A 27,517-nucleotide genomic window follows, 5' to 3' on the forward strand; every position below is an offset into this window, starting at 1 on the left:
TCATCTTGTCAAAAAGAGGCTTTTTATCCATCACAAAATCCCCTACTCGTAAGACATCCACGGTTACACATGGCGTTCAACACGAAGTACCCCGCCAAAGAGTACAACAATACGGTAGCATTACCACTCCTAAGTTTCCCGCATGATATAGGGTTTGTGCCTGCATTCAAGGCAGCAGTATAACGGTTGGTCGACATTTGAGTTTATGCTCAAATCGAAAAGAGCCGTAGCTTTGTGCCGCCGAAACGGGTGGGCTTGTAGGGTGGCATTCCTCGTGTTATGCAGACTCTCGGTTGGAAGGTTCCGAAGCGGCATTTGACTGGGTGCCGAGATGGAGGTGCAGAAATGGCTGGAGATGTTGGGTTATACCCGCGTAGTCTGTGGGGAACGGGAGAATGACATGCGGACTTAGTACGAGGAGTGCATTATATGACGGGGTCAAATGGTAGACTCCCCATCGACTATATTGTTTTCCTCAGCCTAACAACAGAAAGAACAAATCAGTTCCAACTCAAACCATATATGAGCCCGCATATACTTGAAGTTTACTAATCATCTCACAGTTTACTCTTCGGCTTGTAGTCTGGTCCACTGCCCTGGATATGAGAGCTAGCAGCTTGTTGAACGTCTCCTTTCGCACAACATGACTCTTCCTCCGAAGCAAGTACTGAAGTGGCATTTTTCACACCTGGTACATCGAGAGCAGGGTTACAAGTAAAAAAGTCTGCTGGGCGAAGGTGGATCTGATGGATTTCGACGGGCCTGCTGATGTCAGTATCATCTATCATAAAGTGGTATCGATGTGACTTACATTACTGGCCAGTCTTCCACTCTTGGGTTATGCTGTGTTTGAAATATTTGTTAGCTACCGCTAATATTTTGCTTATAGATGAAAATCAGAAGACCATTCAAGATCCAACTCACCGTCAAACCAAAGGTATTCCATACAACAACATCGTCGTTTTCCACATTCTCTTTTCTCGCCACAGCATCAGCAACACCATCGATTTCTTTCTTAGATTGATTTGTGAACTCTCCGCCAGCCCAGTATTCGCCATCTTTATATTTGGTGACCCAAACATGGTGTTGAGCAAATTGTGCACGCTTAGCCATGATGCTATCAGGGTGAGCTAGCATCAATTGTGATGCCGATGGTATGAATTTGTAGCTGACGGGCTTGCCAGAGATGGGGTTCAACTTTGATGGATTGGTCATCTTGACTGTCAGGTTTGTGGTAGGAGATGCATCAAAATACTGCGAAGTCTTGATAGGCGTCTGCCTGACCTGCGCATATGTGTTAGCCGAGAAGAAGTAGGTTTTGCGATATATTCTGGACATTTCCGAAACTTGTACTCAATTATAGATGGAGCGATCGCTTACCTCGTATCCGCTTCCATATGGATTCGTTTCCTTCGACATTGACATCGGTAACGATTGCTCAGTGACAACGGTGTTGTTGTACCCATCTACAGCGGGATCAATTCGAACACAGAACAGGTGCTGGTGATTCTGAGCTAAAGCGCCAGAAGATACTACATTGCCCCAGGGACTCGTTTTGCCTGGGTCAATGTTCACAACACTGACAATACCAGTTGCTCGAGTTTCCACCGTAATACCGCCAGCTTGATCAAATTTGTATGCGAAGATATATTCGTAATTTGCCAACGTTATGATAAATTGGACAACAAGCTCTCGCAAACGTGTGACAACTGCGCGCTCTGTTCTGAAATTCGTATGCTTCCAACCGATACCATTATCCTGCTCGTGCAAGCACACTACGTTCTTGCTTACGCTTGGTGTTCCGTCTGGCTCAGTTGCAACAGTATCGAAGTATTTGATTACACCAAGGCAATCACAACCCAATGCCAGGTTATTTGCGGCGCGCCCAGCACCAGCATCACCGAAATCGAATGCCTGCTTTCGATGAAATGGCGGTCTAGGATCTCCATAAGGAACTGTCATCTCACTGAGACTTAATCTGTAAAAAACGCTTCGCCCATCATAACGAACATCATGAAGCGTGGCACCCTCCCGTGGATTGAATCCAAGTCGGAACCTCCACTTTTGCCACTCTATCAAATGGCCACTGACTTTGAAGGATGGTCCATCTGGCTGAACAACATTTAATGGTTTGACGTCCGTCCGCATCGGTTGTGACATCAGCTCTGGCACATATTCTCCTGGGGAACAGTGATCAAGAACATTTTTTTTGTGAGTCCCATAAGCCAGTCCGTCCTCTTTTCCACCAGTAGCCAATTTGTCGATGCGGACAATCTTTTTAGTATAAGTATCCATGACTGGTATAATTGGCAACGGATACGAATAATGGTTGCTGTCAAGGTTTTGGTTGCGATTGTCTCTAGCAAAGCACAATCCTTGGGTGTATCGAGGGACGACCTCTGCATCGCCCCCGTAAGGCCACTTTGATCATTAGAATCGGGCTCCTAGTTCTTATATCTGACTTACCGGGTCAATTGACACGACAAAGCCTTCAGGCAAATCAAACCCAGCAACTGCTTTCTTGAAAAGCGGTGACTCGATACATGCTTCATTGAACTCTCGGAACTCATGCCTGACATGATGTTAGCTTCTGAGTATAAAAGAATAAGACACTAAGGGCTTATTATTAGTTATGGCTCTGGTTGAACCTACGTTGTCAAACCTGATTGATGGACCTTCTCTACAACACGTTGGTCGACTTCTTTCTTCGTTACTATATCAACCACCGACTCCATATACTCGGGCCCTTTGGTCCCGTGCACAACATCATATTGAACTTTAGCAAGACGTGGAGGTCTTTGTATGTTAGTATTGAGTTGGCCAGCATGCTCCAGATCAAGAAATTGAGAGAGTTCCTTTTTCAGAGGTTCTTCTAAGAATATGGATCTGAATTTAATTGCGACATTGTCACCTCGTGCAGCCAAAATAACTCCACGTGCAACACTGGTTTCTGCAGCCGATAGCTGATCAAGAGGGTGAGGCAAAGAAGTTGCTGAATCATTTCTTGTTATCAGCGTAGTGGAAGACATCATGAGTGGGATAGCCGAGGGTGGCACAACTCCACAATCGAGAATTGTTAGAGAAAGCAGACGGAGAGTTCCCTTAAGAAATGGGAAGTAAGAGGTGATTGAATGTCTGGTGAATACTTCAATATCCAGGACTTACCTTTATATTAAGCTAGTAAGTGACGGCATGCTATTCTTTGTGCTGTCAACACTTGCAAGTGCGCAGTGGGGTTAATTTACCAACATTCACCCCACTTGTCTAGACTGGATCTGGCAAGTACACCCTGATACCTGGGCAGCCGAAGTTTTAGCTGTACCTGGAGCCAACGCTTGTCTACGGGACCCTTGAATTGCTAACTTGCTTTCAACGCTGATCAAAAGGAACCTCTCCCTCTTTAGGATGACTAAATCACTTTACCATAGTGCTTGAGGCGACAAGAGTTGCTATTTCTGATGGCCGATTCGCCTAGGAAGTGCCTGGAAGTCTCGGAGTTTTGATGCAGTATCGCAACGTCCGCGGAATGTTGGTTGTTGTGTTGACTATTATTGTTACTCGGAGAGGACGATTTCGATTGACATTTGAGTCTGGACAAAGTCACTGCTTATATATAGTCCAAAGCCTGCGCTGGCACCAAAACTTCTCCGCAATATTGAGTAATCCTAATGACTAATGACAATCGGAGACAATATTGTAGAAATCATGAGAAGTGGTAGTATAGTACGGGAATGGATGTGATCTGGCTCACTCGATCCGAAGATGCTCTCGGAACGGATCAAGTTTCTAGCGAGAAGCTTGGAATCAACACGTGATCGCGGGGTCGCTGCATCCTCATGGGGGTGAAACAAGCAATGCAACGAAGATATGTACAAAGCTGACATAGGAAACCGGTCAATCAACATTTTGGTTATGCTGCATAATCGGGACTGGATGCTGCTGATTTCCACGTGCCTTCTGCGATGTTCCTGTAATCGATTGGCGAAAAGAAGAATGAGTGAGTCTGTCCTATCATATTTGCGAGTGAAGGTCCTTGCACGTAAATTTGAGGCGGGGGAAATGTGAAAAGCTTGTATTGTACAATATAACCTAATGGCTATTATAAGTGGTATGAAAAAGAAATATATCGGCACTTCGTCTGAAAACCAGTGAAAATAAGTGGCTTGAATAATATTTACGCATTACCTCGCAAGGTCTCTAATCAAAGGGCGTGTATTCGCCCAAGAAGGCATTCGCTAGCATAACAACCGTTGACAACCAAAATCCACGCGTCCTGGGCGGTGATTACTTATGCATTTGTTTTCTGGCTTTCAAACTCAGCAGCCGAACCCTTGTGCATCACTCCTCGATCCTGCACCTTTCCTAGTTCTCCCCCTTTCCTCTCCATGTTGCATGTGTTGTAACACTAGACGATCGACTGGGAAAATATCGCCTGCTGCAACGGCGGTCTAAAATATCAAAATACCCGACGCTAGCGAGGCAGAGGCACAACCAAAATTCAACATCAACAATCCTTTTTCCACCTTTGCGTTCTGGCTTCATACCTGCCCAACCGCCTCTGATAAAACCGGCGCATTCGTATAGTTACCATGGATGTGGTCCAGCTACGTGGTCGCGTCGTTGCGACACTCAGCGCCGACACCGACACTCGTCGTCGCGCTGAGCTGGATCTAAAGACGGTAAGCCCTGAGCACGCAGCCTGTGTTGAGATTATCAACTAATTATTTTCTACCAGGCCGAAGAACATCCAGGCTTCACAGATGCCCTTCTAGATATTCTGCAAGCAGAAACTGATCCCGCCGTTCGTCTTTCGAGTACGCTGTCTCCAAATAGCTTCACCCCTCTACGAAACTAATGCACCGCTACAGCCGTTGTGTATCTAAAGAATCGAGTTACGAGAGGATGGTCTGTCAGCGAGGACTTCCCACAAAACAAACCTATATTGGAAGACGAGAAGCAGAGGTTTCGAGATCGCCTGCTGCCAGTGTTGTCAGCTTCCCCGCCGCAGATTCGACAACAGTTAGTCCCAGTCCTACAAAAGATTTTACATTACGATTTCCCACAGAAGTGGCCGGCGTTCATAGATATTACACTTCAGCTGCTCAACACCAACGATGCCGCCTCTATATTCGCCGGTCTGCAGTGTCTTCTGGCTCTGTGTCGAGTATTTCGCTTCAAATCTGGGGAACATCGCGCCGATTTCGATAAGATAGTCGATGCGACTTTCCCTAGACTCTTGGTTATTGGACAAGGATTGGTCAATGAGACGAGCGAAGAGGCTGGCGAAATGCTTCACATCGTTTTGAAGGCATACAAGCATGCGACCTTTGTGAGTTATGATGGGGATACTTGAATGGGTCCAACGAAGTGCTGACGAATTTTAGTTCGAGCTTGCAACTTCTTTAAGGGAACAGCAGGTTGTTATTGGATGGTGTACCCTGTTTCTTCAGACAGTGGCGAAAGAAGTACCATCAACCGCATTGCCTGAAGATGTGACAGAGCGTGAAGCAAATCATTGGTGGAAGGCTAAGAAATGGGCATATTTCAACTTGAACCGGCTCTTCGTTAGGTGAGTATTACGTGATTTCATCAAGTCGTTCACTGACCCCTACAGATATGGAAATCCTTCATCACTGCAGAAAGGCAACGGAGAAGATTACACAGAGTTTGCGAAGATGTTCACGGCCAATTTTGCGCCTGAAATTCTGAAAGGTTATCTCCAGCAGATCGAAAAATGGGTCGCGAAAACTACGTGGCTAAGTCGTCCATGTCTCTCATATACACTGGTTTTCCTTGACGAGTGTGTACGACCAAAGCAGATGTGGGCCCACCTCAAACCGCACCTTGACACACTCGTCACCCATTTCCTCTTCCCAGTTATGTGTCTATCAGAAGAAGATGTGGAAAAGTTCGACACGGACCCCGAAGAATACCTTCATCACAAACTAAATTACTACGAGGAAGTTTCAGCTCCAGATGTCGCGGCAACCAATTTTTTGGTAACGCTCACAAAGGTGCGAAGAAAGAACACATTTGCTATCCTTGCATTCATAAACACTATCGTGAACGAATATGAGGTTGCCGAAGAATCGATGAAGAACCATATTGCAAAGGAGGGAGCCTTGAGGATGATTGGCACTCTCTCGAGTGTTATCCTTGGGAAGAAGAGTCCAATTGCCGAGCAAGTAGAGCATTTCCTGTCACGATACGTTTTCCCAGATTTCCACAGCCCACAAGGTTTTCTTCGAGCCCGGGCTTGTGACACGGTTGAAAAGTTCGAGCAATTGGACTTCAAGAACCCTGATAACCTCCTGCATATCTACCGCAACATCCTGGAGTGTATGGCAGATCCTGAGTTGCCCGTTCGAGTGGAGGCTGCTCTCGCACTTCAGCCTTTGATCCGACACGATGTTATCCGAACGAATATGCAACAAAACATTCCACAGATTATGCAGCAACTACTAAAGCTTGCAAATGAGGTTGACGTTGATGCTTTGTCTAATGTAATGGAAGATTTTGTGGAGGTATTTGCTGCTGAATTGACCCCGTTCGCCGTAGCATTGAGTGAGCAGCTGAGAGATACTTACTTGAGGATTGTACGGGAGTTGTTGGAAAAGAATGACAAGCGAGATGACGAAGATAGCTACGGGGACTACCTTGACGATAAAAGCATTACAGCACTTGGTGTTTTGCAGACAATTGGCACGCTTATCCTCACCTTGGAAAGCACACCAGATGTCTTGCTCCACATGGAATCAATTCTGATGCCTGTTATCAAAGTTACTTTGGAGAATAAGCTATATGGTAGGACAAAGTCTTTGAATATTCCGCAAATTTTGCTAATAGCACATAGATTTGTACAATGAGGTTTTCGAAATTATTGACAGCTGCACCTTCGCCGCCAAGTCAATTTCTCCAACTATGTGGCAAGCTTTTGAGCTTATTCATGCGACCTTCAAAGCCGGGGCAGAGCTGTATCTTGAAGACATGCTTCCAGCGCTTGATAACTTCGTTCAATATGGCCGCCAGCATCTTATTGACACGCCGGCTTACTTAGCTGCTATGTTCAGCATGGTCCAAGACATGTTTACTGATGAGAAAGTTGGCGGAGTGGATAGAATCTGTGCATGCAAGCTTGCAGAAGGCATCATGCTCAGCTTAAAAGGACATGCCGATCAACAGGTGGTCGAATTCGTAAGTCTTTTGGCTAGAGTGGGGATACCATGCTCACTTATATCTTAGATCGGGATGGCAATGCGTATATTGACCAGTTCTGAAGTCCAAGTCAAATCGTACAAGATACACCTTATGGAGATGGTCATCAATGCCATCTACTACAACCCCGTAAAGCTCATTAGCTCCCCCATTTACTACAATTTACTGATATTAATTAGGTGCTTGCACTTCACGTCCTCGAGTCCAATCAGTGGACCAACAAGTTTTTCAGCTTATGGTTCTCAAACATCGACAGTTTCGCTAGAGTTCACGACAAGAAGCTTTCCATTGCGGCCATTGTTTCTCTTCTTACCCTTAATGCCGATCAAGTTCCGGTTAGCGTTCAGACAGGGTGGCCAAGATTATTACAAGGCATCGTCAGACTCTTCCAAACACTCCCAGCTGCGCAGAAAAGTAAGCACCTCAAACCCGCTCTGTATTTTTAGGCTAACGGCTCGAAGAACGCGATGATGTTCTCAAGGATGACTTCCCTCTCGATCAGTCTGCTTACGACGATTACGAGGATGAGGAAGAAGAGCCATGGGCTGGCGACGATAACCAGTGGGGCGAAGAAAATGAACAAGAAGAAACCGAAGAAGTCAAGGATGAGAGCACTGCTTATCTCGAGTTCTTGAACGAAGAAGTATGTAATCTGAGCTCTTGCCACACCAAATTACTAATCTGTCATAGGCACAAAAGTTCAAAAATCTTGAAGATGACGATTCAGATGAAGAGCTTGGCGAGGAGAGTCTTCTTGAGACTCCACTCGATAAAGTAGAGCCGTACATGATGTTCCGCGATGCCCTTCTCAGTACGTCGCCCAAAATCCTCAAGCCGTTTTCTGCTAACCAGCCTATTTAGAACTACAACAAGAACAGCCTCAGTTGTATGGCTCGCTTACTGGCAATCTCAGCCCAGACGAACAAACCATCGTTCACGGAGTCGTACAGCAGGCCGAATCGCTGGCTGCTCAAGCAGCAGCCGCCCAAGCCAACGTTCCTGGTCTAGTGGTCAACGGAGCAACATGAGCTTAGAAGCAGATTTGCAAAGAGCATTTTGGACTGGGGTAATAAATTGGTAGCTCAAGCGTGCCTGTTGCATTCGGACGGCGTTTTTCATGTGACCATCTATTCGAAATAGAGTTAGATGTCACCCTCATTCTTTTTCATTCCCCCTCAAGATTGCGGATATACTCTATCGAACAGTCGCAAGCACGGTGCAGATTTGATTGCTTTTACTTTTTTACGAGCGAATGGATGGAGCCTTGTGGGTTGAATGGGGGGCTTCATGGGATAGCCGGCTAGCTGAGGCTACTGGTTAATGGAAAAGAAGCCAACAAGAGGCTGACGTTGTGGTGGAGGTCACTGGGTACGAATGGCGTGAATTAGTGGGTGGTTGTAGTTAGGTAGGTAGACTAGTCAGATAGTACTTCGATGACTGGGATGGGATATGGGTACAATGAGCAGAAAAATCAAAACGAACGTCACGAAATTTTATTGTCCTCTTTCCCCACTGCTTTCTAGTGAAGTCTTGAAATTGTAGCATGCTCATGTTTGACGAGCTAGGCTTGAGCCCACTACCGCACTCAAGGTGTGGTACAGTTTTCCCTCTCAAAAGAATCTAAATAGTGTACCACAATTTGTAAAGCACATAAGCTATAATTCGAACTACATCTTCAAATAGTAAACGAACTTACACCCCCAATCCTAAATCTTCATCTACTATTTTTGTTGATTCATCTTGACTTGGAATCCGACAATCCATGCCGTATCTTCGAGATAATGCTCCTTTTCCCCTCATTTATAATGTCTTAAGGTAGAAGATATCTGATGTTTACGCACGAGTTGTTGTGATGACTTTAGGAGATTTATAAGCTGTATGCAGAGAACTGTGAATGGAAATGGAGGTTAGACTAGATTCATGTTCGACAGAAATAAGAACGATATATAAATCCTTGCTTCCAAATCTACGAATTTAGAAGGGTTTACGGGACTTGATACTCGGAATGACGGGTACGTCTTTCGGATCTTTTTCTCGTGTTGCTTGTTTAAAAGAGTCTTGTATGGAGGATCAATAGTGGTGTCCTGCTTAAGGCTTCAGCCTAGTAGCTGGAGTGGTGTGATTTTTGTTCAACGTGCTGTGCAACCCCTTCCCGCACTAAAGTGAAAATTTCCCACACGGATAGACATCTAAACGAGCTCTACAGAGAACTCTGATTTGCGGACTCGTTCGTAGAATCCTGATCTTAGTGACTTTGTCAAGAAACAGAACGTGATTTCATCATACAGTAAGGTAACAGATGTTTTTAGACAGCTGTAAAGTAAAGAACAACAGATTCCCCATGAGAATCCTGTATTTTTAGTGGCGATCGAGAAATGAGATTGATTTGTCCGATCTAGGAAGTGGTTGCTAACACAATTTTTTTTTTTAGAAGATAGCTACTTGGTTAGAGCGTATAATAGTATGTTGCTATATTAACAATAAAGTGTCTACTCTTGCTTAAAGATGTTTGTGCAGAGACATCGTGTCATTAAGTTAAGTTTTCCTGTAGAGAAGTTGATAATATAGGATCTTATGAAGTGCGGCGCTCAGGATGAAATTTTATACCTAGGGTCACGATAACGTCTAGGTTACTCGAGGGGATAGAAAGATGGCAGTCGAAACAGGACATTTACTTAGTCCAATTAGTGGATAATCTTATCTCGTCTGTTATTTTCGGTAGGTACGAAATTGCTGAACTCTGTTTATGACGAACTAATAATTATAAGTTCTGACCGCCTCTTAATTCCCAAATCAACGGTACTCAGCTGGTTCTACCACTATTATTGATTTTTACGCGGCAAAGACTTGGATGCCCTTGCGGTTCACATGGGAACAAGTTACATTGACTGCAAATGGATTAAATTCCACTACATCCACTCAGTTACTACAACTAACTGCCATCCCACCTCAGCTTTGCACCCCAATTCCCTCATTCTCATCATATGACCAAACTAACCATCATTCACATCAAAATACACGTACATCCCAACACCGTCCGACTGTAAGAGGCGGATAGAAGCCCAGATCGTCATGCTTTTTGGCAGAGAAAAAGATTCGACGCCAACATGCAGCACTCTTCATGAATTACACTAGTAGGTTAAAGGTTGACAAAAAAGGAGATGGTTGATCAGACAGATCATTTGATTGAGTTTCCGCGTCGAGGCCGTAAAGCAAAACGTTAAACGTGCTCTGCACAGATTGTGTAAAATGAGTTGGCGAGAAACAAAAGGAAAAACATAAAGTTCGTAAAATGGAATGCGCAAGTTGGGATAAGTATGATAATATCCTCATCGGTCTCATTCTGTGCGTCTCATAGCACTTGTTCGACTCTTGGCCCGAGATCCAGCGGCTGCACGCGACCCAGATGCTCCAATCGTGCTTGGTTGGCCGCTGCTCTTTTTATGAGATTGACTGTGTAGGTGACCGACATCATGTTTGCCTGTAAAGCATTAGTTTAGTAGCTAATTTAGCGAGTTTGAAACTTACCATCACAACATGCTCTGACATTCTCAAGCCTATCGGATTCACGATCCTGCCTTTCGATCAATTCTCTCAGATCCTCGGCACTGTCATGTACTTCGCTAGCTTCATAAATACTACCGCTTTGACCACCGACGCCATGCCTACTTCTGGAACTTCCCATGATACCACTATTCTTTCCGGGATTCCAGTAATTGCTCAGGCGTGATAAAGTACCCATCGACGCTCGTGATGAAGTTGACATATTGTTGGGGTGGTTCGACAAGCGGCTGCTAGTTTTGCGATTTGGCGATGTATCACGAGTAGTGCGACTGTTGTAAGAGGAAAGTGAGCCAGGTCCCTTACGACTGCTACTATTGCGGAAGGGAGGGTTGAATTCGGCAACATCCTCTCCGGTCAAACCCGCATTTGCGACTTCCTTCGTGTCCTCGAGGGCCATTTCCTCGTCGCGGAGAAGTAAGTAAGACAATGCGTTGAACCAAATCTCATGACGCTGGCCCGTAGTAGCAGTAAATTTGACTGCTCGACCAGGAGTCATGATAATCAAACTCTTGCGGTGAAGCCCAGGTGGCATAGGGTTGTCATCTGTGACAACTCTGACAGCCTCAATTGGCACACTCTTTGCTCTAAGCTCGGCCCTATTCTTCGCTGATGAAGGATCATGGTCACCCCAGTAAAGTGTTTTTGTATACGGGTGAACCCAGAAGTAACGTCTGTGTCTATTCTCTGAGATTGCCCCACGACCGGCTTTTCTGGTGTACTTCCAGAGATATTCACCAATCATGGTCTGGGTAACTGCATTGATCATTCTTTCGTCGGTGGTAGAACCCATGCCTTGGGGCATGCCGACACCACGAATATTGAATCTAGTTTCCAGTTCCGAAGCGAATGACGACACCGATGAGCGTCGAGATCTTCCAGTACCAGTTGGAGAATGCATGCCATTGCCACCCGAGGAGTGTAATACGCGAGGGGTAGTACCGTCCTTGACAGAAGGACTCTTAGGACCAGCGGATGGGGTACGAGGCCTGTATGATCCATTTTTGTAGGCAGAAGCTGGGAATAGCGGTGGACCCATGCTTCCCACAGCACCGGACGAAGACCCTGAACGCGGGGCAACGAGAGTACCAGTTGTACCATTGATAGAGCCAGCACGTTGAGTGATAATCGCCGGAGGACCACCTGATGACCCTACGCGCTTTGCCGCTTCAGCAATGACTTGCTTAGAGTCTGGTGGAAGAGGCGGGTGAGTGCTTGACATAGAGCCATGTCGGGAGCTTGCTGCACTAGTTTGTCTCTTGATCAAAACAGCATCGTGAGTGCGATTGACGCTTGCAATGCTCTCCTGCGATTTCTTGCCTTTGATAACAGATTTGCTGGGCGAGGTGGGTGATCTTGATCCATCCTCAATGAGAATTGCAGCCTGCCGCTGCTTAGCCTTGAGCATCTCATCGATCTGAGTAGAAGTGACAATAGTTTGACAACTCTCGTCCGTGGTTTCCGCACGTGGTTGCCTTACGACTTTCTCATTCGTATTGTTAGACAACTCCTTGAAAGGTCTTTGAGATTCCGGAGTCTCAATAAGAGGAGAGGCATTTGGTGACTGGCGGGTCTCATCTTCAGCTATTATCGGTGTAGATGGGGTCTTGCCACTCTTCCGGCCAAATACAGATCCAAGGAATCCGGCAGCTTTGGGGGTTGATGGACCCTCTGATTTGGTGACACTTTCAGTTGGCGCAGGAGGGGGCGTAGCGTCCCGAGTTTCGACAAAGGGGTCCTCTGGTGTAGAAGCAACGGCTTCATTATCCGATTCGTCTCTTGGAATTATCATAGCTTTCCTCTTTGGTGTGCGTGGTGAAAGTGATTCCAGGGGCTCTTCGATAGGCTCCGTATCCACAGATTGAATATTCGAGAGGACTAATGGTGGAGGCGCTGCTTTCACAGGGACAACCTCTTCTCTAACCGGTTCAGGAGAAATTGGCGAAATTTCAAGCTCGGTCGGCTCCACATGCTCCGAATAAATTGTAGACATGCTCAAAGGTGCAGGGCTGGACTGGATCGCGGAAAGGTTAATCAATGGAGTTTGTGCTCTTGAGAGTGGTGGAGAGGGGAAACTGGCAAGTCTCTCGTCCATTACTGTTGGATCATATTGAGAGCTACTGTCGCTATATGTTGACATTGAGATTGGTCGAGAACCGTCTTGTGAATCAACTGTCAGGTGGTCCATGTATTGATCGTCGTGCCACTGAGCTGCTGAATCGGTCATCTCGGGTCCAACCTGTGTGCCGGTGGATGAATGCCTGTCGTGGAACGAATGAAGAACACCTCCAGCAGAGGCACCAACAGCGGCACCACCCAGAATACCACCAAGTATCGGCACAGCACTGTTCTGAGAAGAAGTCTCTGGTTCCCAAACATCAGTCATGGTAGATGAGTCGACCATAGGTAATTTTGGAACGGGCGGAATTTCGAAAGGCACTGCGGGCGTGTTCTTTGCAGTACTAGGTCTCGACACTGCTGGAGTACTAGCTGGGGAAGTAAACCCACTTCTGCTTGGGGTACCAGTAATCGATTCCTCTTCGTCACTCATGTCAGCCAATTCAGCAAATAGAGTCTGTCCTGAAGCTTGTGGTGTGCCATGGGTACTGCTGTTTGCGAAACTTGCGGCTGGAGAACTCTTGAAAGAAGGCTCTTCGCTTGGCTGGCGAGATCGTCTGTTGCCGCCACGACTGACTCTGAGCTTTAGTCGTTGAGGCTGAGTTACAGTTGGGGTTTTGACTTCATCGAAGTCATAATCTTCGCCCGATGTTGATGCAGTGCTCTGGTACGACTGTCTATTTCCGATCTTTGCCAAAGAAAGACGCGTTGGCTTGCTACGAGCACCAGCTGGTAAATCTTCCTTCTCTGTTAACTCATCGCTGCTGGCCCCCATATCTTCCACGCCAGTCTGGAAATCTTCAGTCTCAGTACCGCGCTCGTTTGCAGTCTCAAAAGCAGCATCACTAGTCTCATTGGCGGTGTCGAAATGATCGCTGGAATCGGGAGAGAAGGTGGGTGGGTTCGAAAGTCCCATAGCAACACGAGCGGCAGTAACTGCGCCGGAGCGGCTTGGGCTATGATCTCCGTTGTCTTCTTCCCAATTTGTATCATCTATGATGATTTCATTTCTGCTGTTTCTCAAGCCGCCAAGTTGACCCGGTCTTGCTGGTTTCTTGAACTCTCTAGAGTCGACCTTCCGGCTACGCTTTCCGTTTGCAGAATTCAGGCCACCTTCGACTCGGCGAGCATCTAACTCATCTCTAGCATCTTGAAGCATACGCTTCATCTCGAGTTTCTCAGTCTTCTCTCGATGGATAGTGCCCTTTAAGGTTTGGATCATGCGATGGGCGTGATGTAATGAGCTCTTGAGAGTCTCCGACTCTAGCATGCTATGTCTCGGAGTTCCTTTTACCGGTGATGGTGGTGGGGAGTGTTCAGGTGTAACATCATCCTGTGCAGTATCGAAATCGTCGTCAGTCAAGCCGCGAGATGTATCTTGACTTTCCATTCGGCCTCGTTGATGCGCAATGGCCTTGGCGAGTTCTGTATTCTGACCTGCTAATTCATCAACCTTTCGCTGCAAATTGGTTCGTTCCTGCTCGGCCAAGACTAGACTCCTCTTCGCGCTTCCAAATTCGACATCGTGGTGCTTGACGGCTGCCAAGTGATCTTCAGAAAGCTTTGCGTGACTCAATTTTATCTCGTCTAATTCCTTTTGCGCTGCGCTCTTCTCAACTTGCAATATGTTCAGACTATGAGTGAGCTTCTTCTCTCTATCTGCCGACTCTTTCGCGGATGCCATGTATTCGTGAATTCGGGTCTCTAAATCCCAATTCTCGTCCTTGTATCGATGCTCGCTCTCGTCGAGGCTTCTGAGGCGGTGACTGAACCCTTCGGCTTCAATTTCTAATCGAGAATTCTCCAGCTTTACAGCTTTCAGTGATTCTTCTTTTTCTGCTAACAATGCTTGCAAATGTCGGACTTGGGATAAAAGAGATGTGCTAATTTCTGTAAAGAATTCGGTATCGTGCTTGCGATTGGCAGGTTGATTGCGTTGTTTTCGACTGGGAACGCTGAGTTTGGTTGGTGAGCTTGCACCATGGCTTTCGAATTTTGTAGGACTTAGTGAACGCTGAGCAGGTTAGTACAGTCGTGGTGTAACGGAAAAAAGACGGGAGTAATTACTTTATCTCCTGTGAAAGGAGACCCCGCCATCTCATTACTTGACATTCTCGACTTTGGCAAAAAAGCCCTTGCGCTTTCGCGACCAACTTCATTAAATTCTCTTTCGATATCTACCAGCTGCTGCTGAAGCTCGGGGCTAATTTCGGCATCGCTCTGCTGCTTTTCCACATCCCTCAGCCGGTCCGACAGCTCTTTACGCTGTTGCACAAGGGCCGTACCAAGCTTGGAAGCTTCCTGAATACGTCGTTCCGTTTCCGCTAGATGTGATTCCAACGCGTGCTTCGCTTGATCTGGTGAGGCATCTTGGCCTAGAGCAAATAGCTGTGCATCGAAAGGAGAGAATCTTTGGCGGTTCGAGCTTGTTGAGCTCGACAGAAATGGATCGACGTCCTGTGTATCTGGGGACATGTCTTGTGAAGCTAGAGAAGGTTGCTCCATCGCTAACGATGTTGCCATGATCTGTCTGGCGCGCCGACACGACTTGTGTCTGTTTTCCTCGTCGTTGCCGCCCACGAACTTCCTTCCTGGTTTGGCACTAGCTCCTCGTACCAGTTGAGATTGGCGGATAATTTGATTTTGTCAAACCTCGTAGAAAACGGTGTCTTGGATTATCTGTCAGCAGAGGACAATGTGTTTGGTCCTAGGAAATACCAACAGACAATGTTGTACCGGGGCCGTTAGCTGTCGAGCTGTGTCGTGTTGTGTTGTGATGTTGACAGCCGACTAAAGATTGCCGATCGTGGGTCGTCAGGGGGGCGCGTTCCTGAGGAGCCAGTCGTTTCCAGAGTCGAGAGCAATTCGAGACGCGACGAATTGGGCTGGTGAAGCAATTTGGCTCTTGCAAATTACTGAGCAACCGGAGGTCTCGGAATAGAGCGTGTGCAAAAGAATTGCGACTACTCCTCTTGTTGAGGTGAGGTTGAGGAGAAAAGCAGATCGGTCGGTGATTCGGTGGTCTTGGGGATCTCGACGGCCGATAAAAACAAGCAGCACCGCCGCTGAGTTGCGTACCTCGCTAGTTTAGTCTTCAAGTAAACTAACGCATGTCATTGGGTCAAATCTCGCAATGTTTACACTGCATTTTCTTATTCGGTCAACTGTGGCATGAATACGGAGCAGCAACCGGTATGGCATAAACATTTATTTTATTTGGTACTTGAGTGGATTTGTTTACTTTCGCATCGGTGGTTGCATAGACGACGTAATTTGGAGGAGATTAGGAAATCATCACCAGATTCTGGATGGGGAATACCCTTGCATTCTTTAGCTGTTCCCCATGTGAAAACGAACCCAAAAACATGGTCTGGACGGAGCACTTCAGCACAGACCTTGCAGACGAGCTCTACCGGCTTCCTTCCTGAGGCAGCCAGTTTGTAAGCCACAGGGAGATGCCGAGGTCGTACCGAGATCGATGTCAGCCTCAGCCTTGTGTAAACGACCTGGCCCATTATTTCTTGAACCGCATTTCAATATTGAACGTGCCCTCGACATCGAGCGTTGGAAACACAACGGTCAATTCAGTTGTCTGATACATCTATTTTCCCTTCAAACACTGCGCCATGGAATCAACAGAAGCTGCATCAGCACCCGTAGCAATCTTCAAAAAGAGAACCGGGAAATCCAACTTTCGAAAACGAGCCGCCACTCCACCCCCAGCATCAGACAGCTCCGACTACTCGTCCTCAGAAGACGACACCGGTCGCAAGATAAAGCGCAGAAAGAAGAACACAGGCGTGATCACCGCCTCATCTCGCACCAATATCCCCTCAACCACAGATCTCACAGCACCAAACTACGTCGCCTCCCGAAGCACCACCATAAAATCCTCCAACGACGCAACTAAGCAGACAAACTGGTACGACGAGAACGCAACCGATGCTCTATCGAGTAAAAACCTCCTTGGCTCAACACGCGCCGTCCCCGGCAGCGAAGGAACCTACAAAGGGCTCGCCAACCCAACGACATTCATCCAGCAAAACCCCGACGCTCCAAACCGCTCCATCGGGCCCGTGAAAGCACCCACGAACATCCGCACCATAACAGTCACCGATTTCGCCCCGGATGTATGTAAAGACTACAAACAAACCGGCTTCTGCGGGTTTGGGGATAATTGCAAGTTCCTGCACGCGCGCGAGGACTATAAGCAAGGCTGGCAGTTGGATAAAGAATGGGAGACCGTTACCAAAGGCAAAAAAGTAAGCGGTGTGAAAGTCGCCTCTGCGAATCGAGATCAGGACGCTGAAGAGGAGGACGAGGATGATAAATTAGAGGGGATCCCGTTTGCGTGTATTATATGTCGGGAGAAGTATAAGGATCCGATTGTGACGAGGTGCGGACATTATTTCTGTGAGGGGTGTGCGTTGAAGAGGTATCGGAAAGATCCGAGCTGTGCGGCGTGTGGGTCGGGGACGGGAGGTGTGTTTAATGTTGCGAAGGGTTTGAAGAAGTTGCTGGAGAGGAAGAGGGAGCAGGCTAGGAAGAGAAGGGAAAAGGCTATTGAGGCTGGGGAGGAGGTTAGCGAGGAGGAGGAAGAGGAGTGATCTTGAATATTATACAATTTATGAATCTAAAATAAATGTTTAAAGTCTTCACGTACGATTGAGTCATAATAATAAGATTTTCTATGTGTGGTAAGTACGGTAATTCTCTAATCACGAGCTCAGTAGAGATGACAGCCATAATACTATTATACTTAGTATTTAAGCTATTACGAGTAACGGTCAAAGAAATTCTTCTCATCTAAAAACTACCTCTTACAAAATATCGCGCTTCCAAACACTTTCTACTCTACTTTTCCTTCTTACTCTTACTCTTACTCTTACTCTTACTCTTCCCTACACTCTCATCACCACTCCCCTTCGCACCAGTCATACCGCCCAAACCGACACCACTGACAACACCGCTAACAGCCTTACTAGCCCCAATACTAATCCCTCTCCCATTCTTTTCCTGAAAACTGATTTGCGAGCCAATACTCCCACTTCTCGCTTGCCTCATTTTACGCGTTAAATTGCCATTGCCATTCCAATTCCCATGCTCAGAATCTCTGCTCGCACGTGTGGGTGTAGCCGGCGAGTTAGGCGAACTCTCACCTGAGTCGTATTCTGAAGTCGACATTCTGGCGCGCTTACGGGCACTTGCTGAAGACGATGAATGTTGTGGGGAGCGCATAGAGATGATGCCGTTACTAGGTGTAGCGCTTGCGACTTCTGCGTAGGTGTTGGCTTGGTTACTTTCGTCCTCGGACATGTAGGTCAAGGATTTCATTTGAGCGCCTGCGTTCATGGAAGCGTGACGTGCGGAATGATAATTGTTGTATTCCTCTTGAGAATGCTCTGCGTCTACGAAGCTATCAAGAGCGTCGAAAACGTGGGGAAATACTAGTGTATCCACTTCTCGTGCCCATAGGAAGTCCAGATGTTCGTAGTGAGGGATTTCAGTGGCGATTGTATGTGCTGGAAGTTCTCGCTTCATGACTTTGATGTCGACGAGAGAGTCACTGCCTCCGTAGACGAGAACAATTGGTGTCTTGATATTTCGAGTCGGGAATTTGGCGACTTTGGTGTATTTGCTTACGCTTCCTAAAGATACGACTGGCTGAACATCATCATCGTACATTTGAAATGATTTGGTACGGATAATCTGAAACCAGTGGACCACACTCTTGGTACTGGTAAATGAGTAGAGATGTGGATAAGCTGCTAGCTTCTGGCTCATGGAAATGTTACGAGCCTTCCAACCAAAAAGGAAATCCAGACCTATGTCAATAGCGCGCACAAAAATTGGCGGATATAAAATCGATTGCCACATCGTTGCCGAGCTTAAAATTGATCGTCGACCAAACAAAAGAAAGAGGACTTGAGGTGACGCTTTCACTAAAGCATCTACGATTCCATTTGAAAGACCAGCAGGTGACATGGCTGGTGCCAAGGCAATAAAGACGTTGACTTGGTCGTTGAGTTTCGGATGAACCGCTAAAGTCGCAAATGCTTGAGCTGTTCCTTGAGAAAAGCCGATATATGATAAAGAAGGCATTCCGGTAGCTTCAAGAATGTAGCTGATACTGTCCGGAATATCATGGAGAGCAAATTCATCCATTGAGAAATTCCAAAATGGAATGTCTGTAGGTGAGTGGTGCACAGACTTCTTAGAATATTTGTTTCCGCGATTGTTACCCAACTGAGATTCGTAAGCTTCATTTCTCTGTGGTCAACACGAGTACTCACCCAAACATCATAGCCTTTTTCCAGAAGCTTGAAAGGTAGACATCTCTCCTCATCAGTAAGGCAAACCCAAACCTCACTGTTCATGAGTAAACCATGATGCAGATACACGACGCTTTTCTTAACGCTGTCGGGTCCGTTGTTGACTCTCTGAGACTCCTCGCCTTTGCGCCAGGCGAGTCGATGTAGTCCAAGAAGATAACCATCTCCTGTTCGAACTACATGCTCCTCTGCATAGTAGCCATAGAGGGCACATATTTCTACAAAGTCAGATGCATTACGAACAGCGGTGGAGATATCTACAACACATTAACAGAATTTCAGAGCAGTCAATCGCGAATACTCGCCTTCCTGTTTGACAGCAGACTTTTTCGCAGCTGGCGATGTGAACCTGAGAAATAACCTCCGCGAAGCACGGTAGAATAGATCTATTATCGAAGTAGCTGTTCGAAGTCAATTAGAGATCCTTATTAAAGACCACGTAGACTCACGTAAAGCAAGGGTCAGTATCCTGATGAAAGCCTCCAATCCAACAAAAAGAAAAGACCCTACCAGGGCAACATATTCGGCGCTGATAGTCATCAGTGTATGTTCAGTTTCTTGAGTAGACATGCTGTTGAGCAAACAATGTCATAGTACTCACATATTCAACCGACCAAGAAAAGGTATGGGAGCCATAACGTTGACGTAAGTCTAACAACCTAATCGCTAGCAAACGCGCCGTCCGACAATTGAAAAACTTGCGGGAACGCTCCTTTAGAGGTGTCCACCTGGCTTATAAACAAAAAAGCAAGAATCAAGATGATATGAAAGAAAATTGAATAGCGTTTTGTTGTAGCAAATGGCGAGTATGTACAAAACTCTTGCTGGAGTGAAGTAAGAACTATGAGTTCAGAGACTGGTGGATTGAGATTAAGAACTTCTAATTTTCGCTATACAGCCGTTAGTGTTCGCCTTAGAAATAGGATTGATAAGTGTGTTGCGCTGCCGGATTGGACCAGATGAACTTTATCTTACCTACATCCCAGAGTCCCGGTGATGTCACATGCGTGGTGTTGCGACCGATTGAGCCCTTAATGAAGGGAAGTAGTAGCGATGGAGGACTTTGCAATGTCGGCAATCGCTGGCTATATGTGTAACATGTTCGACCTTCTCTTGACCGCAAGAAATTCCTCAATCCTCCGTTCCATTAATTGTATGCGCCAACGGTTTGCATGTGAAGAATGGCAGGGGAAGCTCAAGATGCACCTGCATTTCGGAACGGAACAACCTTTCCCGTCTACCAGGATCAAAGCAATTCGATACTGACACCATGCGCGAGCTTCAGATGGAAAGCGACAAATATTTTTAGACTCCAAAGTGTTGATTCCAGCGCAGGTTCTCCTCTAGCATCGAGTCAAGCATCTACATATACTGAGTCTAAGACTATTGCGGCGGCCATTTTCGAAGCAGAGCTCTGTAAATCAATACATATCCCAGGCTTTTACACAGCATTCAACACCTACAGGATTCGAAATCGCCGAACGACTCCAATAACAGCTCGAGCCCCGCCAATTCTATTCAGCCACCACGGCACTGTTTTACGAAATCTTCCAGACGTCAACCAATATCTGGAGGATAGAATTGACGTAGAGCTACAGCGACAAATCGCTGAAATGCCGAGTTCGTGCAAAGACATCCGTTAGTATCCAATTAACCCATTCTACTCGACAACCACCTGACCCGCAATCTAGGAGAAGCGCTCGCGCAATGTCTTCAAGAATCAGAATGCGTAATGATCTACCGAAACAAACCCTCCGACTGTCTCCGCCCTCCACTCATTGACACCATGCCCACGAAATGTCAGCAACTCAAGAAAGGATATGGCGAGTGCAAGCGCGGGATGGTAGATATGCGCAAACGGTTTCGCGGAAACCAGCCGATTGCTGTGAGTAAGGAATTGGAGGGAGGAAGTATGCAGTCGCCTGGACATCAATTGTATGCTGGAAAACCGGCGTTTGCGACTACGGCCAAGGAGACGGCTGGACATGAACCGATAGAAAGGGATTGGAGGGAAGTAGAGAATGAGAGGTTTAGGAATGAAGAGGGGAGGTCATGAATGGGTTAAGAGTGGCAGGTAGTTTGGGGCAGTATGTTGTACGATGAACGACTGTATTACAGCTTGAAGGCATAAGTGGCGTTACTGTGAGGAATAGCATTGGGCGGTGTTACAACATGTTTGGTATCAATGAATCCACTTCCACAATTTTAGCGGAACGACTTAACAATAAGATGTTCCATCTTCAAAGACCGTCGATATTATCGTAATAGGTCCTCCAGAACACGTGGGCTCACGTTTGGCTACAAATTTTAACTTGATGAGAGGCGCATTTCTTATTCTCAAGCTACCATAACTTGCTTCGTTTCACATAACTCATGCTTTTCCAGACTCCTTGCCCTATTTCATAACCCTCGTTCGAAGACAGGATAATGAGAAATGACGGATCAGACTCAACGAGACGTCCGCCCATACCATTCCCCCCACTAATGTCTTCCCCACTTTCTCACAACCTTTACTGAGTCTGTCCCAAGTAATCCAGCTTTCCAACAGGAACACCCTCCTTTCTCAAAAGCCCATACGCAGTAACATAATGGAAGAAAAAATTCGGGATCACAAATCGAAGAATGTAGTCCTTGCCCGGCATCGTTCGGCCTGAAAAATCGACTTCCTTCGTAGCAACATCCTCTGGGAACTTTCCATCCAATTTCTCCAAGAACTTGATCGTCTTCTGGATTCGAGCGTGTAATTGAGGGAAGGTAGTCTCATCATCAACCCATGGCTCAGATTCGATGCCACCGGCACGGACGGCGAGGAATTTGCTGGTGTCCGAGAGTCTTTGGATTTGGTAGGTGAGTGGCTTCATATCCTCGATGAGACGGGCGTCGAGGAGTTTCTGGTGGCCATCTTCGCCGACGTGGTTTTCGCCTTTGGTGAGGAGTCTGTCTAAGGTGTTGAGGTGCTGGATGAAGCCTGGGACTGTGGCTTCGTAGAGTGAGACGGACATGATGTTGAAGTGTTGGTGGTGATTTAGTGTGATTTAGTGAGATATCGGATTTGTAGTTGGAGAGTGGAATGAACTTGAGACTGAGAATGCATGAAGGAGGAAATCTACTCAACTTAAGTAACTTAAGTCTTAATTCATCAAAGCCTCGTGGCTTGATCTGCAATAACTGCCGTCCAATCCTGACCGCCCATTCAACTCGCTCCTACCTGATACACTCCGGCGGGGTGAAATTGACCCGCATATGTTATGTGGTACCCACGAAATACATCTGCTGATCAATCAATTGATTTCAAAGAAACTTCCAGAATCGATAATGTTGAGTTTTGAAGTCATGGACGGTGCAATATGAAGCTATTTTGATATATAGAAAGTTACACAGTAGTCAGGAATAACCAGTCAAAAGAGGACATCTATCTACTGGTCGAATATTGTGTGATCTTTTGGAGGGGCATTCTTCAAGCAGGGGTCTAAAGTCCGGGACGATTAATAATCTAGATATTGTATTGATGCCTGAAGTTGTTGAAGAAACAGGGCCGCCAAGAATCTGGGGTAATTATTGACTTTGATGAACCTAAAAATCTTAACACCTTTCAAAACAACAATTTCTGATGTTAAGACTTGTTCCACGAGCTTGACGCGTGGCAAACTACGGAGTACAATTCTTCAATAAAATGACTCTTTAGGTGACTCTATCCTACTCAACGAGACTGATCGCAGGTAGACCAATCAATATGCTTGTTGACACAGCGATACCCACAAGCGGCTTAGAGCGGGGCGTAGTAGAGCAACAGGCAACTATGTACATCAAAACTAAATAAAAAACAGTGAATCTTCATTCTCTGGATACTTTGTCCTCTTTTTATTTCAGTCTCGTACCTGCTTGATCAATCATACATCGCACCAGCATCTCAACCACACAGTACACCCCAATCCTGAGCTCAAACGGCCACGATGGACCGAACAACAAAAATCAAGACCCGGTTCGCGCTCTTGAAAGAGAACGCCAAAGCCAATGAATTGGTCAAATGTACAGAAGGAGGCGACAATGTCAACGCAGACGGCCTTCCCACCATGCAAAAGATCTTCTACAGTTCTCTACCTGTAGAAATCCCAGATGATTTCCTCTTACCCCTTCAAGACCCGGCCACCATCAAAGTCAATCAAATAAACTGGTCCAAAACCACGCTCCCAGAATACAAAGGCTGCTACGCCGTTATCCTAGACAACGTCATCAACGAAGCAGAATGCAACCAACTCCTCCACATGGCCGAGTGTTCAGCCGGCGGTCATCTCGGTGACGAAAGCGTTCCAGATCACGGATGGCGTCCTGCGATGGTGAACGCAGGTCGCAACTATGAGTTCCTAGACATGAGATACCGGAATTCCGATCGCATTATCTGGGATAACCAAGATGTCATGCAACGCATCTGGAAACGGGTTCTTCAGGGCAAAGGAATGAAAGAATATTTCAGTGTCCTGGAAGGGAAGAAATATAAAGAGGTCCTGGGTATGAAATCAGACAAATGGGGCGATCGGTGGTTGATCTCGGCAAATGGTCCTAATGAGCGATTGAGGTTTCTGAAATACGGGCCAGGACAGTTTTTTAAACGTACGTCTCCCCTCTTCCCACATCTTATATACATATACTAACAACACCAGCCCACTGCGATGGCAAGTACACCACACCCGACGGCAAAGAAACGTCTTTTTACACCATGCATCTCTATCTCAACGACTCCGCGCAGGCCCTAGATGGGCTCGTCGATATGAATATCGACGGCGGAGAAGAGGAAATGCTTCAGGGCGGCGCGACGACGTTTCATGGGACTAGATATCAGGAGGCCAGGCTTGATGCGGATCCGAAGATTGGACGGGTTTTGATCTTCCAGCAAAGGAGGTTACTGCATTCAGGGGACGAGGTGGTCAAGGGGACGAAGTATACGATGAGGAGTGATTTGATGTATTCGCTTGATGAGAGCGACAGGGGGGATGAGGATGGGATTGTTTTCGGGGAGTAGATGTGCAGATCGTGCGGTTTATGGACATGGTTATGAAAGCGTGTTTGGGTATATGTAAGTTTTGCGTGGGGGTACTCTAGGTTAAGTAAATTGTAAATTCAGTCTTTTCCATTGGACCCTAACTTTGCACAATTTGAGTGTGCAAATCGAACATAAATCCATGTCAAAGGGTTACTTCAACCCGATATGCTCAAGGATCCTCACTTACAATACAACTTTCTAACATGGGTTCTCTCAACTGTGGTCCAATGACTACAACGACTCCAGTTTTCTCTCGCTGTCATGGCTACAATCTCCATATTTTACCAGTTTTCGTCTTAATACCCAAATGATACTCTTATTCAACCTCCGAAGCCTCCTCTATCCTGTGTGATTTTCACCGAAATACAGACGAATTGCACATTTGCACTTCTATTCTTGAGTAAATAACTTGTGATCTCATATTATATCTGCTATGCTCGATATATACTATTTCCCGGGGGTTGAAACGAAAACACTCGACATCTACTTCAGTATACTGAACAAACTCACTTGACATAAATACTTGTACTCAACTTAGTGTAGTTTAATAGAATACAAGTTTATCCTAATTAAAATCGTTTCTGTTACAAATAACCTTAACAACTACTTTAGCATCGATCTATATAGTATCAATTAAGAAGACGGGAGAGTTATGGGTAATTAAACACTATTTATTCACAGAAGTATACCCTACCATGCCTTAAAATACTGTTACTAACAGTTATTCAAATACTCTGGTGATTAACAAAGACTTCATTTGGTGTATCTTGCAGTCGCAAAGTTCGGTTGCAAAACTCGGATCCCTTCAAATTATGATGAGCGACTTCTGACATGTGTAAATTTATATTTTTTAAGGAGTCTTTCAATCCACTGGCATTCCCAGATTCTCTGTTTTTGCTCAAATAATCTCATTTTAATCATCTAAACCCATGACTCGTCACCACACGTTCATCTTGTTGTATCCCTATAACTTAATTCATAAAACAACATCTTCCAAACTTCTATTCTGCATGGTTTTGTTGGGTATCAAGCATCGAGTAATCTCATTTACGGTTATCAAGGACATGACAGGGGAATATGAACTTTATTTGTAAAGAGGAAGTTAGAAATGACCAACGCTCAACCTTTACTCATGTAAAATGTCTTAATCTACATTGGCACTGCGGGAAATGAGTTGAGTTGATTAAGGTGTCTTGGTGAAATCTGAAGCATACTATATTCAAGTTACTCAAGAGAAGTTCATGTAACTTGTGAATGTTATGGAACTATGTTCCAGGGTTCTCAGACATCAAGCTATTATTTCGGACAATTTATACCAGAGAATTATCTCATGTATCTCTCTTTAACAGAAGACGTTATTTCAACTGACATGTTTTAAGAAACTATTTATTTGCTACTTTTTGTCGAGGACTAACCAGATTATGAATACGATCTTAGCCATAGAAAATAAAGCACGTTTCCGCGCTACAAAGATGGCAATAATCGACAATGGGATATTTAATATTTTGCCCAGCACAAGAGATCATAGTTTGTCATACTAACGGAAGCGCCAGCTGATGCCCAACTTTATGCCTCCTACTTATTACAGGAACTACAAAGATTTATGGGTGCAATTAAGGGAATATCGGTCTTTTGTACGTGATGAAAAAAAAACATTGGTTTTGACGTCTGAGTCGTACGAAATACATTTGGCCAATCTGGTATGTACTCTGGGTCCTTGGTGCGAGCTTTGCGTGGCCAAAATCGCAGAAGGCATGCCTCTGCTCAATTCTGCGAGAGTTGCAAAGGCATTTTAAAACTTCCGCTTACAGGTTTTCAGATCATACACCATCTTCAACCGTCATAGCTAAGTTTCGGACTATTTCTTTGCATAAGGCCATCGAGTGGGCGATATCTTGCAAAGTTGACATAATCCTTATGAGCTTTGCAATTCTGGATGCGACGAAATCTTTCCGAAAAGCATGTGCGAATGCTGCTGATGATGGTATCTTCATCATCTGTAGTATGCAAGATCAAGGGTCTAACATCAAAAATGACTGGCCTGCAGACATCAACAATACGATCGTGCTCAACGCCTGTGATAAATATAGGGAACTGCTTCGGGCTATAAATCAGCGTGTTTATTACTAGGCTTGACGTATCAGTAGGTCTACTTACTTCTTAGAATCTGAGGTATAATAGGAAACTCTACTTCGGTCATAGGTGCTGGGCTAAGCTCCTTGATTCTAACATACAACAGGCTAAGTCACCCCAGAGACGATACGATAGTCGTTCTGACAGGGTCAATATCGTTAAGGGTCATTTAGAGACCATGAAACCAGATCCGATGCTGAGGACGACCTACATGTTGTTAAATTAATTCGCTGGCAGGGATCGGAAAACCAGGGAAGGTGAAGATGTTAATGTTGGTGAGATTCTGGATACAGTCTTCAAACGTGTGCCATGCATCTAACGAGAAGGCGCGCAACAGTTTACAAAGTTAGAAGCTCCCTCAAAGCGCTCAAAGGAAGCAAAGTTAAACATATGCTGAATCGTCAAAGGAATTAAATCGTACGGTTCTCATGTTTATTAGTTTATTTTCAGCAGTGACCGAACCTAACACTATACAATCAAGGATAGATTCATTGCAACGTCATTATGATGACCGTACTCTCGTACACGATACGCCATAAAACTAACTAATCCCGATGCGATTTTTGAATAAGATTTCGATATTCTCCAACTTTGAATTTGTCCTCCTAGTACCTGCCCTCGCAAAGGACAAAATAAGCGTCAGTTACCTATCCACTAATCTTAGACTAAATAGGTCGACTTCGAATAGAGCTTAATAAGAAGTCATATTTACTTAAAACAATTTACAGAATGTGCAATATTGTTCTAATCTAATCTACTAAATATACGATGTTTCGTCAACTTAATCGAAAATCTATCGTGATTCGACTACTACTTATTCTGCCCCTGAATTAAGCGAGTCTACCATTTTCATTGCAACCCTGCCATCTTTCACTATGTTAATAGATTATATGTTGGAAAAGTGTAGCGTAACTGCTAGATTTTTGAAGTTAGCAAGCATATATGCATATATATTTATATCAACACATTCAATGATTTTAGGATACAATAATCGAGTAAGTACTGAAGGAGATGCATCACGTGTTTAATCCCACTCATCCCATACCCAAAAATACCTCTCCTTTTTAACCCCCCAAGTCTCAAAAGCCCAGAACACTCTATGTCTCAACTCACCGTC

General features: G+C 45.5%; 8 protein-coding genes across 8 annotated transcripts; 4 read left to right on the top strand and 4 right to left on the bottom strand.

Annotated features, from left to right (window-relative positions):
- Positions 1 to 557: 557 nt before the first annotated feature.
- GLAREA_09118 (Amine oxidase catalytic) lies at positions 558 to 3,029 on the bottom strand (the record flags this gene model as incomplete). Its single annotated transcript, XM_008078079.1, has 6 exons — positions 558 to 762; positions 812 to 843; positions 925 to 1,284; positions 1,381 to 2,421; positions 2,467 to 2,572; positions 2,653 to 3,029. The coding sequence occupies 6 exons, from the start codon at positions 3,027 to 3,029 to the stop codon at positions 558 to 560; spliced, it is 2,121 nt and encodes a 706-aa protein (XP_008076270.1).
- Positions 3,030 to 4,589: 1,560 nt separating this feature from the next.
- GLAREA_09119 (ARM repeat-containing protein) lies at positions 4,590 to 8,243 on the top strand (the record flags this gene model as incomplete). The annotated part of the gene is made up of 11 exons (XM_008078080.1): positions 4,590 to 4,679; positions 4,736 to 4,814; positions 4,869 to 5,329; positions 5,385 to 5,569; positions 5,615 to 6,804; positions 6,854 to 7,194; positions 7,243 to 7,344; positions 7,395 to 7,629; positions 7,677 to 7,858; positions 7,906 to 8,026; positions 8,077 to 8,243. 11 exons carry the CDS (start codon positions 4,590 to 4,592, stop codon positions 8,241 to 8,243), a joined length of 3,153 nt encoding a protein of 1,050 aa, XP_008076271.1.
- Positions 8,244 to 10,553: 2,310 nt separating this feature from the next.
- On the bottom strand, positions 10,554 to 15,417 carry GLAREA_09120 (PH; the record flags this gene model as incomplete). Its single annotated transcript, XM_008078081.1, has 3 exons — positions 10,554 to 10,696; positions 10,744 to 14,908; positions 14,962 to 15,417. 3 exons carry the CDS (start codon positions 15,415 to 15,417, stop codon positions 10,554 to 10,556), a joined length of 4,764 nt encoding a protein of 1,587 aa, XP_008076272.1.
- A 1,103-nt stretch (positions 15,418 to 16,520) lies between these two features.
- On the top strand, positions 16,521 to 17,501 carry GLAREA_09121 (RING/U-box; the record flags this gene model as incomplete). Its single annotated transcript, XM_008078082.1, has 1 exon — positions 16,521 to 17,501. One exon carries the CDS (start codon positions 16,521 to 16,523, stop codon positions 17,499 to 17,501), a length of 981 nt encoding a protein of 326 aa, XP_008076273.1.
- Positions 17,502 to 17,748: 247 nt separating this feature from the next.
- Positions 17,749 to 19,796, bottom strand: GLAREA_09122 (alpha/beta-Hydrolase; the record flags this gene model as incomplete). The annotated part of the gene is made up of 3 exons (XM_008078083.1): positions 17,749 to 19,140; positions 19,188 to 19,483; positions 19,676 to 19,796. 3 exons carry the CDS (start codon positions 19,794 to 19,796, stop codon positions 17,749 to 17,751), a joined length of 1,809 nt encoding a protein of 602 aa, XP_008076274.1.
- A 611-nt stretch (positions 19,797 to 20,407) lies between these two features.
- On the top strand, positions 20,408 to 21,282 carry GLAREA_09123 (uncharacterized protein; the record flags this gene model as incomplete). Its single annotated transcript, XM_008078084.1, has 2 exons — positions 20,408 to 20,864; positions 20,918 to 21,282. The coding sequence occupies 2 exons, from the start codon at positions 20,408 to 20,410 to the stop codon at positions 21,280 to 21,282; spliced, it is 822 nt and encodes a 273-aa protein (XP_008076275.1).
- Positions 21,283 to 21,736: 454 nt separating this feature from the next.
- GLAREA_09124 (uncharacterized protein) lies at positions 21,737 to 22,228 on the bottom strand (the record flags this gene model as incomplete). Its single annotated transcript, XM_008078085.1, has 1 exon — positions 21,737 to 22,228. The coding sequence occupies one exon, from the start codon at positions 22,226 to 22,228 to the stop codon at positions 21,737 to 21,739; it is 492 nt and encodes a 163-aa protein (XP_008076276.1).
- Positions 22,229 to 23,179: 951 nt separating this feature from the next.
- Positions 23,180 to 24,246, top strand: GLAREA_09125 (uncharacterized protein; the record flags this gene model as incomplete). Its single annotated transcript, XM_008078086.1, has 2 exons — positions 23,180 to 23,837; positions 23,888 to 24,246. The coding sequence occupies 2 exons, from the start codon at positions 23,180 to 23,182 to the stop codon at positions 24,244 to 24,246; spliced, it is 1,017 nt and encodes a 338-aa protein (XP_008076277.1).
- Positions 24,247 to 27,517: the final 3,271 nt, after the last annotated feature.

Source organism: Glarea lozoyensis (assembly GCF_000409485.1).
Source record: "Glarea lozoyensis ATCC 20868 chromosome Unknown GLAREA1, whole genome shotgun sequence".
Taxonomy (NCBI): Eukaryota; Fungi; Ascomycota; class Leotiomycetes; order Helotiales; family Helotiaceae; genus Glarea; species Glarea lozoyensis.